Here is a 14,363-nt window from a genome sequence, read left to right as displayed (position 1 = left end):
CCATCATCATCCCTGCCTGCCCAAACACCTTCATCATCCCTGACTGGCCAGGCATCTTCATCCCTCCTGCCCAAGAACCATCATCATCCCTGCCTGCCCAAGCTCCTTCATCCCTCCTGTCCAAGCTCCCTCACCCCCTCCAATCCCTCCCGTGCTTTCTGCTGCCCCACACAAACCCAGGCTGAGGGAAGGGGAAAAGAGGAGGCACAAGACCAAAGCCCTTCTGGCTCACTTGCTGTCAGGCACATCCTGCACACAAACCCCGGCTGCCCAGCTCACCCAGCACATCCCCAGGCAGCCCAGACCCACCGAGGAGAGCCCTGCCCTGCCCTGCCCTGCTCTGCCCTGGGGCACTGCCCTGCTCTGCCCTGGGGCACTGCCCTGCTCTGCCCTGCCCTGCCCTGGGGCACTGCCCTGCTCTGCCCTGCCCTGCTCTGCCCTGCCCTGGGGCACTGCCCTGCCCTGCCCTGCCCTGCCCTGCCCTGGGGCACTGCCCTCCTGGGGCTGCCCACATTGCCACCCTTTCTCCACGCTCTCCCTGCCCTGTCCTACAGATCTTTCAGCCTACTGCCAGTGTCTGCCCCCGAAGCTGTCCCTGCCACAGCCACTCTGCCTCAACTGGCTTCTGCCCCCACGTTTTTAACCCTTCTGTGACCGTGCCACTGCTCCTTTCGCACGGGCAGGTGATGAAGGGAGCCAGGGAAGCGAGCTGGGTTCAGAATGGCCCAGCCAAAAAGGAATTATCGTTGCTGTTTTCAGCCCAGGCATTTGTACCAAGCCAGCTGGGCAGGAGTAAGCGTGCCCGACTCAGCAGTGCTGCTGTTAAACAGCACCCTCCTCTCGTCAGGAGCCTGGCCCCGCTTGGCTGCTCGCCCTGGCGGACCCGGCAGCTCCACAGCTCCGGGGATGATCAGCCCCTCAGAAGGTGACACACCACAGCTGCCGTCTCTTCTGAGTCACGGCCACTCCTCAGCCCACTGGCCCTTGTCCTCTGGCTGGCATCCTGCCTCTGAGGGCATCTCACATAGGAAAAGGAATTCTTAAAGCCACTGGCTGGAAGAAGGACGGAAAAGTCAGGGAATAATTCTCTTAATTGACTACTCTTCTTATTACTTGTAATCTAGAGGAAATCTAATTAATTCTACATGAAGAACCACTATTCTGTGGTGAAGTGTAATTCCTGATCTCTGGGGCTTCAGCTTACCAGTTGTCAAATTATCCAATTACACACTTGTTAAAATCCATTTTGGGGAGATTTTCATGGCTCGTAAATAAATAATTCCAAAAGCTTAAATCCCCAGGAGAAAAAAAAAAAAAAAGAAAGAAAGAAAGAAAAAAAAGGAAGCCCCCAGCCCCCAAACATTACCTCAGAATTAGGAAGAACATCTAAAAATAATGTCAAGAAGCTGCACAGAGAGATCCCAGCCTGGTCTGCCCCAGCAGCACCACAGTGGTGATGATCTGTTTCAGCAGGGAGAAATGCTCTGCTTCTCCTTCAGCAATGCTTCATTCAAATCACTCATCTGAAGGGAACCAATTAAGGCAGCATCCCCCTCATTATGCCAAAGGGAAAACTCTTTTCATAAGCACACCAGCTAAGAGGTGGGAAGCCACAGGAGAGCAGAGCCCAAGCCAAGGATAATGCTGCTCTGGAGCCAGGCCAGGGCCACCAAGCTGGGCTGGCCCAGGAGATGCCCCAAGAGCCACAGGAGCTGGGGCTGCCCAGCCCCAGGAGGGCTGAGCTGGAGCCCTGCTGCTCCCCAGGCTGCTGCCCACAGCTGGAGCCCTGCTGCTGCCCACAGCTGGAGCCCTGCTGCTCCCCAGGCTGCTGCCCACAGCTGGAGCCCTGCTGCTGCCCACAGCTGGAGCCCTGCTGCTGCCCACAGCTGGAGCCCTGCTGCTGCCCACAGCTGGAGCCCTGCTGCTCCCCAGGCTGCTGCCCACAGCTGGAGCCCTGCTGCTCCCCAGGCTGCTGCCCACAGCTGGAGCCCTGCTGCTGCCCACAGCTGGAGCCCTGCTGCTGCCCACAGCTGGAGCCCTGCTGCTCCCCAGGCTGCTCCCCACAGCTGGAGCCCTGCTGCTGCCCACAGCTGGAGCCCTGCTGCTGCCCACAGCTGGAGCCCTGCTGCTGCCCACAGCTGGAGCCCTGCTGCTCCCCAGGCTGCTCCCCACAGCTGGAGCCCTGCTGCTGCCCACAGCTGGAGCCCTGCTGCTGCCCACAGCTGGAGCCCTGCTGCTGCCCACAGCTGGAGCCCTGCTGCTGCCCACAGCTGGAGCCCTGCTGCTCCCCAGGCTGCTGCCCACAGCTGGAGCCCTGCTGCTGCCCACAGCTGGAGCCCTGCTGCTGCCCACAGCTGGAGCCCTGCTGCTGCCCACAGCTGGAGCCCTGCTGCTCCCCAGGCTGCTGCCCACAGCTGGAGCCCTGCTGCTCCCCAGGCTGCTGCCCACAGCTGGAGCCCTGCTGCTGCCCACAGCTGGAGCCCTGCTGCTGCCCACAGCTGGAGCCCTGCTGCTCCCCAGGCTGCTCCCCACAGCTGGAGCCCTGCTGCTGCCCACAGCTGGAGCCCTGCTGCTCCCCACAGCTGGAGCCCTGCTGCTCCCCACAGCTGGAGCCCTGCTGCTCCCCAGGCTGCTCCCCACAGCTGGAGCCCTGCTGCTGCCCACAGCTGGAGCCCTGCTGCTCCCCACAGCTGGAGCCCTGCTGCTCCCCAAGCTGCTCCCCACAGCTGGAGCCCTGCTGCTGCCCACAGCTGGAGCCCTGCTGCTGCCCACAGCTGGAGCCCTGCTGCTCCCCAGGCTGCTGCCCACAGCTGGAGCCCTGCTGCTCCCCACAGCTGGAGCCCTGCTGCTCCCCAAGCTGCTCCCCGCAGGGCACACCAGAGAGGAGCCACACTGTCCCCATGCCTTAGCATTTAGCTTTTAGATTTTTTTAATATATTTTTCAGATCCTGTACTGCTTTGGCTCATAACTCTAAAACTCCACAGCCTGTCAGCTGCTGTTCTCCTGTTTTATTCAGACACAACAATTCCCCTCCAGGCCTGGCAATCAAGGACACCTCACTGGCACAGGGCCTTAGAGATGGAAACCACAGCAAACTGTGGTGGGAGCAAACTTGGAGTAAATGACTTCATTACTGAGGCTGTAACTGCAGGATTAACCCCTGATATGTAAATGGACCAAACTTACAAAAGTGTGAAAAACTCATTACCATCGTCCACCTTGGGCAGAGGCTCTGACTGCCCAAGGTGTGCCTATTGAAGGCCTTCAATAAATACCTGATTAATTCTCTTAACCTCGTCCAGCCTCTGTTCTGGGGAGCCACCCCAAGGCATCAGTGCCAGGCTCATCTGGCACAGGTGAGAACATGGGAAATCCCACTTGGACACACAGGGAAAAGCAGAGCTCCCCAGAGCGATGGGGGTCCCCTTCTCTGGAGGTGTCCAAGCCCCAGAGCACAGACCCAGCGTCTCTCTAGGCAGGGCACTGGACAGCTGGAGCACTTTTCTACCAAAAATGAGGTCCCTTTCAGCTGGCTGAAACTGGCTCCACAAAAATTATCAAATTATAAAATAATTACAAGATCATAATTCTAAACACTCAGTTCACCACCAAATTATTTCTGTTTTAAACTCAGAACATTTGTAATAACAGTGGTTTTACAGTAGTGTGAAAACAGGCCAGGACTTCCAAGTCTTGTGTCTATTGTCATAAAGGAGGGAGAAGTTCTGGTGAAACCTGCTCTAAATTCAGATCTGCTGTGTTTTCCTGCTCCTTTCACAGCTCCAGAGCAGCACCAAGGTTGTCAGGGTGAAGGATTGGGCTTGTCTCAAACCCAGCTCAGTCTAATCAAGGAAAACACATGTAACTCACAATTCAGAAAGAACGGCTCTTATGCAAAGCCATTTTTCTTAGGCTTTAATTCGTAAGGAAAATACCCTTGTGCTTGTTCCTGCTTCTGTGGGGAGCCCCATTTTCCACGTCCCACATCAAACTGTGGCTGTCAGCAGCTGTGCCAGCAGGCAGCCCCAGCCCTCAGCACTCACTGCCCCCTCACAGAGCCAGGCTGGCTGCCTGCTGCTGCTCCAGGTGATCACAGCATTACTCAGCCCCCCGAGCTCCAGGGACAAACCCAACATTTCCAACCTCCTGTCTTCAGCAGCAATTTCACCAAGATGCCTTTCCATCAGCCCGTGGTGATGGAGGCAGAACAAGGACTGGATTAAACAAGATCTGCCCGATGCTCTTCACTGCTCGGGAGCCAAAGGTGTGTGTGATGCTGCCGTGAGCACAGTCATCCTCCCCCTGCGTGCTCCACACGTCAGCACAGTCTGAGTGTGCAGGGACAGAGCTACTGCCTGCTGTTTCAAAGGGTAAGGAGCCCAGGGTCCTCATCAATTCTGCGAGGAGAAACCCAAGGAACGCGGCACCTGTTGGACTGGGGGTGGGCCGTGCTCCGTGGCCCTGCACTGCTCCCATTCCATTCTCTGCACAAACCCAAAGCCACGCTGGTGGGCACAGCAGCCAGCAGCCTGCCACAGCAAGGCCAGAGCCTGTGAGCAGCAGCAAGAGCTGGGAGCTGAATCCCAAACCGAGCCGTATTTCCAGACAGCTCCACCTGGGAATGAGCCCTGAAATCAGCCCCGTTGCAAGGATGTTCACCTCTTGAACACAGACTCGTGGGGACACCAGAGCTGCCACACCAGGTGCCTGGTCCATCATTTGGGTACAGAGGTGCCAATGCCACAGGCTCTGAAAAAGCCTGAATAATTAACATCTACATACAGGAAAAATGTCTTGCAGCTTCAGATCCCTGCAATTCAATTAATTCCTGAAGCACCTCAGATTCTTCCACGTTAATGAAACACTTTCTCCCATCAGCTGTACGGGCTGACTGCAGTTCCCAGGATGTGAAACAGAATCTGGTCTGACTCCCACACCGCACAGAGACTGATTAAAAAGCTCTGCAGTACAAAGTCCTTGCAGTGGAAGTTGCCTGAGCACGAGAACCAATCCATAAGAGAGGTTCCTGGATCCAGGCAAAGCTGGGAGAGCCACAGCCAGTGAGACAGTCTGTTCCTCTGGACTGCCACAGCAACATTCCAGAATCAGGATCAGACTGATCCAATAACCCAGGGAAAAGCTGTGGTTTTACTGCTGTCAGGAATGACCCTGGAACAGACTCCCAATCAAATCTGCTGACGGTATCAGCTGGGAAGGCATCATCAGTACAGAAGTTTGAACTAATAAATAGAAGCAACAGATTAACCCAAGGATTCAGAAAAAAGAAATGGAATGAAATGCTGTCACAATGAGAAGTTTCATCACGGGGACTGACAGTCAGAATTTCAACCATCAGGGAAGAGGTCTCCAGTCTGAAACAACAGAGCAGCAGAAAGATCTGGATGCAGCACTGAGTCACAGGACCAGCGTGTGCCATTGTAGAGAACAAGCCCTGACCAACTGTACAAAAACCCCAGGAAACAGAACCAAACCCTGGCATGCATCTTCTGAGACAGAGAACAAAACATTTCCAGGAGATAAACACTCGGACAACACTGGCAGGAGACATTATCTGGCATTCTGACATCATCTGGGATGTCTATTTCCAAGGAAGGTGACTCAAAATCAGAACTGGTGGGTGCTGAGACATTACTGGGAGAATGGCATGTCTGTTTTATGGTGTGAAATTGAAGTCCTTGATCTGTCTAATTTCAGGAAGCAATAGGATATATTTCTGAAAAGAAAATGGTTGCTGGCAACATCACAATGATCCAACGGTTTCTCCCTTTCTTAGAAGTAGATTTCATCTGTGATTCACTAATCATTTTGATTTAAAAAGGCTCCTTTTCAGCACTGGGTAACATTTTAATTAAATATTTGAAAACTTGCCGAATACTGTAATTGCAATTTAAAAGCTATGAATTAGGAAGGTAAAAGCTTTTATCTACTCTCTAGACATCTCTTTCTTTTTCATAAAGCTGTCAGTGGAAGTCTTTAGGAATATTCCCTGATTGAATTTGAGTAGGACTGAGGGTTTGGCTGATGTGATCCTGCACTGCTCTGCTGCCAGGCAGAACTCAGGCTGCTCCCAGCCAAAAGCAGATCCCCCCAAAACCAATCTGTTCCTCTACATCCCTCCCAAGGGGGAGACCCACCTTCCAGAAAAGCCTGGATCTCACCCAGAAGCAGCCTGATGGTCAGCTCAGAGGCTGGATGGGGAGAGGAGGCTGCAGCAGCCCCCAGAAGCCCACTGCAGCAGCCCACTGGCAATTCTGGTAGCTGAGCCTGAGCTGCACAGCCAGTCTCCACCAGAACACGCACAGCACTGTTTGACAATGAGATGTGTCAGGTACGTGTATTTATGAGGGCACTAATGCCCTGGGTATTTATAAAATCCATCAGTGCCAGCCACTGCCGTGACAGCTGACCCCTGTAATTATTAGAAATAACTGTAGTACAAATAAAGTTTCCTTTATAGTACATAGCCTCTTCACTGCCACAACTGATTTTATTTTTTACCTGGTCTGCTTATACAGCTTCTCATGCTGATGGTAACTACAACAGTTTACTTCCTGTCAACATATTCATTAAAGTTTCAAAAAGAACATCAGGAGCAGGTTGAACCAATGAATTATCTAGAAGGAATAATGTTAAATTGGTGTTGAGGTTTTGGATACAATTTATTTATTAGGATTGCCAGAAATGGGACTGCTCAGAAGCCAAAATGTGTCTAATGGGTCTGAGGACAAGAGCATGTTCCTTGGCAAGAGAGAATGGGTTCAGGGTCAGCCTTGCTTTGGCAATGCTAGGACATAACAAAACAGAGCTTTTAACCAAATATCATTTTAAACGTGGCATTTCATGTTCGCACGCTGTGCACTGTAACAGATTTCTGTCCAACAAATAAAGACCTTTACTCTTTACAGCTAGCTGATGAACCTGACCTTACAGAACAAATGCTTCCCCCCTGTTTCATACAGTCCCAGCTGGCGTGGCATTGCAGAAATGCTGACACTGGTGGAAAAGGTTCTTTTGCTCCACCACCATCCTTCCCTGGAGGCTGCTGACCCCCAGGAGATGCAGGTAAGGGGATCCTTCTTCCTAACAGCTCAGCCAAGTTTGTTCAACCCCCTTCACCAGCGGGTTACAAAACAACTCCCTGTTACTCCAGAGAAATAACATAACCCATTATTTTCGTTGTGCTTCTTTCTAAATGGAAGAGGAGAATTTTTAAAAATTTTATTTTCATTTGCAAATTACAAGCCAGCTTTGCAAGGACCACAGGGAAAACTGAAGCATCAAACTAATCAAAGTTGGAAGCCTCAAAAGGGCTGCACCTGAATCATCACTGCCTGAGCACAAAGTGAAGCGTGACAAAGACCTGGAGGTTTCTAACACCCTGGAGCTGCCTCCCTGACACTGCAGCTCATGCAGAGAAGGTTACACTATTCCCAGCCTGCCGGGGACCCAGGGACTGCTGCCATTTGTCTTTGCCTTCTCCCTTTCCCATTATCCCCACACCTGTTGCCTTGCAAATGCCATCTCCTGATAACTTCATAGGCTGCACGTGACCTTTGGGCACAGCGTTCTGTGCTGCTGCAAAATGGGCTTTTCTTCCTCTTTAATGGAAATTAAGAGAGCGAGCTGATTTGTAGCAGCTGCCAGCAGAATCTATTTTTGTTCTCAGGAGCTATATTTTGCCACTATATCACTTGATAATAAAGCAATCATGGCTCGTGGGCACACGTGAGGAGAACTGTGGTTTCCTGCCACCACTGGAACCACTGGGGAGGAAACCTTTTATCTTTTCAATTATGTATGGAGAGAACAGAAACCCCAACAGCTCACATTACGTAAATCTGATTGTTCTACAGCCTTAACCCTCAACCAGAACTCGTGTGCCTGCACTCCAGGGCCCAGCTGACAGCAGAGCTGGACTTGATGCCCTAGCCCAGAATATTCTGTGGGTCTGTGAAAGCCTCCTCCCTTGCCAACGCACCAGCAGAGAGCTCCCAGTGCTCAGCAGGAGGAAGCAGCCATGCAAAGGGGTTACACAGCTCCCATCTGTGAGCCAGCCCCAGTTTCAGCTGTGAGACACACCCTGGCAATGAAGGCACGAGCCAGCAGAGAGAAAACGTGGGTTTGGTAAAATAAAGAATCACAGCATCTGAGTAGCTGAGGCTGGTAAATACAAAAAACCAGAGCAGCCAGTTCTGGGAGTCTGAAAGTACAGAGAACACCTTCAGTCTTCAGCAGTGGCACAATTAACTTGCTATCACCAGGCAAGCATCCAGGTTACATTTTTTTAAATGCTCTGAGATTGATTTTTGTTTTTCTTTCAGCACTAAATAACTATGTGTCAATATTTCCTAACAGATTGCCCAAGAACAGAAATGAGGCACAGCCAGACCTCACACAACTGTGCTTCAGCCCTAACAAGAAAGAAATGGGAAAGGGAGAGAAGAGGAAAATGCACGAATTTCTGACTGTACTTGAAATTTGGGTATCTAACAGGCATTTTTTAGGTTAAAAACAAGGCCAAAGGACCAGGCAATTTTCAAGTCCTGTAGTTTTCACTGTGACCATGGGGCAACCTGCTGGAATGCATTTCTGCAGAACAGGCAGTTGGCTACGTCCTGCATTTTGTGCTCCCCAGCTAATTCAAATCAATCGGAGCTCATGCCCTTCCTTTTATTCCTTTTCTCACTCTCAAATGGACACGGAGTCAGAATTCAGAATCTGGAAAACCTCACTCAGGAAGCCCAGCCCAAGGTTAGAGCACTCCTGATTCAGGTCAGAGATGTACCACGACGAACGGAGTGCCTGAGCACGCCTGGTGCTGCACCCCCAGGAGTTCTGAGCAGGGGAAATGCCATCAACTCGGCTTCTGCCCCAGAAAGCCAGAGCACCAGCCAAAGAGCAGGAGCTGGCCTCCCAAGGGAAGCTGTGCTCTCCCTCCACGAGGCAGGATCTGACTCTCCAGGCGTTTCCTTGTGTCCCTCCCTCCCCTCTCAGCTGGCAGACACCGGAGTGCAAAGCAGTGCTAAGCCCTGCAGAATGCCAAACAGCTCCTTACCATAGCCAAGGGGAGAACTCCTACCAGCTCCTTCTGGCTTACGTAGATCTTGGAGATTCCCAGATCGGATGTGGTGTCTCCAGGATATTCCACCTGCCAGGTGATGAGCTGGGTCTCAGGTAGGTCAGCCAGCTCTTCAATTTCAAAATCAATCTGCATGATTTCAGAGGAAGGACCCTCCGCACTGCAGCAAAGAAAGGAACAGAAATGTTCATTCACATGACTGATAAGCCAGGAATATAATTGCTTTTATATTAATAAAACCTTGGATTAAGGCTCCTTCAAAGAGAGGACTGGGTGGGATGATGGATTTAATAATGAATTAATCATTGGCACTTGACTTAAGATTTCAGGTTATTTCCCACCAATTCAAGTGGCTCAGGAACACTTTGTGACATGGATCACTGTGCACTGCTCCATTTCACAGGGGGAGAAACACAACCAGATCAAAGGCAAAACAGAGGCTGAAAGCACAGCCTAAACTGACTCCCAGACCCTCCCTTCAAGGAGCACACTGCATTTCCTCCAGGGCAAAGCAGCACATGAGCAAACCTAAAGGGAATCGCTCCTTGAAAGGGGAAACCACAGCATCAAAAGCATTTTCTGTTTATTAAAAAGACAGGCATGGAAGAAAGGTCAAAGCTCGGGAAGGGGCGCATGAGCAAGGGCAGCAGGGAGCAGAGGACTGCAAAAGTCGGAATTAATTTTTGGCTATACTGCTACCTTGCTGTGAATGTCAGCGGGAAACTCCTTTTGTCCTTTGCTAAACCAGGAATTACAGATAATGGAGCTTGTTGTGAGAGAGTTACAAAAGTGGGTTGTTTCATATCAGCCAGTCCTGCCAGGATCCTTGAGTGAAAATCCCCAGAGGAGAGCAAAGCCTCACCGGCTGTGACATTGTGGGGGCACTGGGGGCTTTGTGAGCTGTCCTTCCTTGGGTTCCGTGATTGTGTCAGGGAATTCCATACAGCAGAAATGCAAAGAGGGAAGTCTGGAAAGGGAACTGATGCAATTCCTGTAAAGTTTGTCACAAAACCAGCTACTGCCTGGAAAGGCAGTGAAGATTCCACTGTGTGTCCTAGTGAGGTGAGCTCCTTAGGCCAGTGGCATGAGAGAGACAAGAAAATACTCCATTTCCTGTAAAGCTGCAGAGGAATGTGGAATTTCTTAGCAGTGCACAAATCCAGAGGACGCTGAGAGTGCTTTTACTCCTGAATGCTGAACCAGCTTCAGTGTTTGTGTGGAGGGGAAAGGAAAGAGCAGAATTTCTTTCTGTGGGGTAATGCTAACGGAGAGGAAGACTGGCACAGCACTAAAGGGGTCACAAGCCATTTCTGCTGGAGAAGGCAACCAGAAAAAAAGAGAAAATTTCAGCAACTGATTAGAGAATCCCAAAATGCACCCAAACCCCAGCAGGCTCCCCAGCTGATGTGGGAAAAGACCTAAAACTAAGGATACACTTTTATGAAGATCAGTTATGACAACAGCCCCAGCCTGGGACTCTTCCCAAGATCCTCAGAGATTTCCACTGTGCTGACTAAATTCAGAGCTTTACCCAATGCTGCTTCTTGGAGAGGCTGATCTGATCATCTTTAAGGTTTGTATTTCAGTGGATGCACTGTGTTCTTTCTCTCCTGGATGGAATTTAAAGCGAGCCAAAATGGAACACATTTTGTTCAATTTCTCATTTCTTCATGTCATGACAAAAAGAGCACGATTTCTAAACTAGCACTGAATGCAGTCTCGTTTCATGCTGACCTAGGTGGGATCAGAAGCTGCTTTATGCAGCCGTGACTATTACATCTCAGTTCCCTTAACTGTGTGAGCAGGAGCGGGCAGTGCATTGCCCATAAGGCCCTGGCAGAGAGCCTGGTTTGTACAGCTCTACCCCAGCTGCTGTGTGTGAAGGGCTCATGGAATCTTCAGGCAATGAGCCTCGGGGCCGGGCTCTGTTCAGGGTGCCTCTCTGCATTACTGCCTCGTGCCTGATGCTCCCTGTGCTGGCTCTGCAGGACTGGTGCTGTCACAGGGACAGGGGGCACTGAGGGCACAGTGCCAGACCTTGGGAGCACCAAAACACTCTCAAAAAAAGGCAAGCCCCTAAATCTTTTCCAGGTATGCTGGAGATTAGGAGAAGAGCAGTGATTAGGACAGAGTAAAACAAAGGAGGGAGTGAAAGGCAGTGGAAGAGATGGGGAGAGAGAGAAGTGGAGCACACTGATGAACTACAGCTCCCACTGGCACAGCCACAGGAACCCCAAAGGCACAGAAATATTTCTTTTAGGCTCTCCTTCAAAGCAGGTATTTGAATGAAGCATTTCTTGTAGAAAAATCCCACACCTTGCTACAGCTACCAAATGTGATTTGGATAGAAATTATTTGAACTAGTTCCCCTTAAAAGTGCTAAACACCTCCAAGAGAGAAGATAACAATGCACCACAAAAATCAGCAAGAATCTCATCACAGCTACTGAAGATGTATTTTAGAATGTGAAAGTATTGCATGACCTATGATCAGACTCAGGCTGTCAGCACCAGGTCAGGAGCCCTGTTCAATTGCTCATCACTAACTGTGTCAGTCCTCCCACGTGCAAGTCCCATGGATCTGCTTCCCAATCTGCACTCTTCCAAGCTGAATTCAGCAACTGAGGTTTTGCAAAAGAGAAATAAGGCAAAAAGCTACCTATCAGAAAACACAGCTAAAAAACATAAATGGAGAAATTTGCACAAGCAGTACTCACTTGTGGAGTTCAGTCCCATGAAAATATGTGTGGCTTTTCTGTTCAAGTCAGAGCTGCTTGTTACAAGGAGGATATTTGTACCCTGCTCCTTGAAACGATGCAGTGCCCAGTCCTCCTCAAGGGGCACATCCACTTTTTGGTGAGCACAAAGCAGCAGCTGTGGCAGCTCGTCTCTGCTGACAGCAAAGCCATCGCTGCTGCCCAGGGTGCAGCAGCACTGCTGGGTGCAGTGTGGGAGGTGACGTGCTTGGAAAGTGCAGGATGGACAGCCCCAAAGGGTCACAGCAGCAATTCAGCCTGAGCTGAAGCATGGTTGAAGTAAAACGGTTCTTGGTGCTGATTTAAAGCCAAATCCCTCGCCTGGGTGTTGCTGTTTATGTTGAGAGTTAAGCTGCAGTGGAGCTCACTGTGCTGCCAATGAACTCCTCGTGAGCAGGGCCCTGCTGAGCTCCGTGCCATGCAGACACATCTTTACAGCATCTCAGCCCACACTGAAGACCCCAAAATTCACTGGAATGGGGTAGTCAGGTCCTTCCTTCTGCCTGCCAGGATGGCACAGACATGGATGGTTCTGTATTTTTTCATCTGCCTTCTGTTCCCTATCAAGAGATCAAGCAGCTCTTACAAATTAAGAACCAAGGGGAACTCTGTCCTGTCTCTAGGGGAGCATTTCCTCCCTCCACCTGCTGCTTCTGACACATCCCTGGCACAGGATAAATACTGTACCAAGGAAATCTCTTCTGCTGACTCTGCCTCTGAGAGGGGCTGTGCCCGAGGCCCTTGGCCAGTGCTGGCACCTCTGCTGTGACATCGCACTTCTCCAGAGACAGAGCCATCCCCGGAGGGATGTCACACCCTGCTTTGAAGGGGAGCAGCTCCTGGCCGTGGGCAGTGCTCCCAGACCCAGGATCCCGTGCTGCCCTCACCAGCTGTGCTGCCAGCTGTGCTCTCTGTGCCCTGCTCCCAACACCAGCCTCCTTCCGCACCTCCCCAGAGCAGCCCTGCAATGTTCTCATCATGAAATGTTCCAGGTCTCATCTCTGGCTCCGGCAGGCTGGAATGGACAGGAGCAGCCTAAAGCCATGGAAATGCAAAGCAGGACGTGTCACAGGAAAGGGGAGGCAAGAGCCCACGGGAGAGGAGAGAAAAGGTAATTTATTTTATTCTCCTGCACCCCACAGAGGTGCCCAGCACATCTCCTGCAGGGCACCACCAGAGTCTGTGCCTGAAACGCTGCACGGGCCAGGGCAAGGGGAGCAACAGCAGAGCTCAGGAAAGGAAGAAATGTTTCCAGGGATAACTGGGAAAGCTTTCCAGCACAGACGAGGGTGGCAGCAGCACAGCTGACCCCAGGAGGCCTGAAGGGGTTTGTGAAAACCATTTCTCCCGTTTCACAAAAGAGAAAATTAAACTGGAAATTACTTTCCCATAAAAAGAGGGGATGAGATGATTTATGCACCACAAAGTGGAAAAAAAGTGACATTTCAGACAGAAGGTAATTTTTTGGGTAAAAGTAAGGTCACGTGCTATGTTGTCATTCAGACAGAACCACCAAGTTTCCTTCCCTGTGTGGGAGGAAACAGCATCAACCTGTGGCAGATGTGGGATAAATGCCTAAAAAGCCAAAGCCTCACCACGTTGTAACAAAGCTCTGAATTTTTTAAAAAACATTTCATTTCTGATTATGTTTAAAATGAAAAAAGAAACCCTTTCCTGTGGTGTTTTCCACAGAATGTAAACAATTTCACTAAAAGGATTGTACAAACCTTCTCTGCTCCTCTCTTCTGGAATTTTAAGCCATTACTCCTGATATCATTCTTGTTTCCGAAGCAAGAATGAGGAGGTGGAAAGGAAATCAAAGGATCACTAGAGAATCAGCCCTTTCTTCAGAATCTTTGCTTTTTGGCTCCTCCTTCCCTTCTCTCCCCAGCCCTAGAGCTCCCCTAGAGCACATGAGCATTGCATTTACACTCCCCTAGAGCAGCAGATCCCCAGCAGTGCCAAAGTCTTTAAATAAAGTGGATTTTATCCATAGTTTTGCAGTGCTCCTGGGAACATGCAGCCCAGTAACAAACTGTCTTCACACCTAAACAGATTTTGGGTGGGGGGAAAAAAAGGAGGAGGAAACTAGAAGATATTAAGAGAAAAGAAACCACTGAGTGAAAAATCTCCTGTACCAGAAGGAATATACTTTTATATATATATCTCCATCTATATTTAAAATAGCCAGGAGAGAATCCTGATAACATTTTAATTTATTTTCACCAAGAAAAGATTGTCTGTCTAGTCTTTGCTGAATTCTTAAAAAATACCCACAACTCTGGTCTCAGGAGAGAGAATCCTTTTATTTGTGAGGGTTTTTGTTTGTTTTAAGAAGCCTGTATATCTGAGTCAAACTGTTGTGGCAGGAGGGACATTTGCATTCCTCTCCACATTTGCTGGGAGACAGAGATCACATCTCTGCTGAATAAACAGCTACTTGCAATGCAGAAAACTCCTCCTGCTGCCATGTCTGACAGCACCTCGTGGTGACGTGCACGGGATGA

The 14,363-nt window shown here is 50.3% G+C and overlaps 1 protein-coding gene across 3 annotated transcripts in view; it reads right to left on the bottom strand.

The window, feature by feature from the left end:
- The window catches only part of LOC137484487 (transmembrane protein 132D-like), a 202,348-nt gene that overhangs the window by 72,126 nt on the left and 115,859 nt on the right, over positions 1-14,363 (bottom strand). For all 3 annotated transcript variants that reach the window (XM_068208332.1, XM_068208329.1, XM_068208331.1), the window contains one exon: positions 9,078-9,261. In XM_068208332.1, coding sequence (XP_068064433.1) covers positions 9,078-9,236 — 159 coding nt within the window. In that variant the 5' untranslated portion in view covers positions 9,237-9,261. The remainder of the gene's footprint in view (positions 1-9,077; positions 9,262-14,363) is intronic.

Source organism: Anomalospiza imberbis, chromosome 18 (genome assembly GCF_031753505.1).
Source record: "Anomalospiza imberbis isolate Cuckoo-Finch-1a 21T00152 chromosome 18, ASM3175350v1, whole genome shotgun sequence".
Taxonomy (NCBI): domain Eukaryota; kingdom Metazoa; phylum Chordata; class Aves; order Passeriformes; family Viduidae; genus Anomalospiza; species Anomalospiza imberbis.
This window is presented reverse-complemented; position numbering and strand designations above follow the sequence as displayed.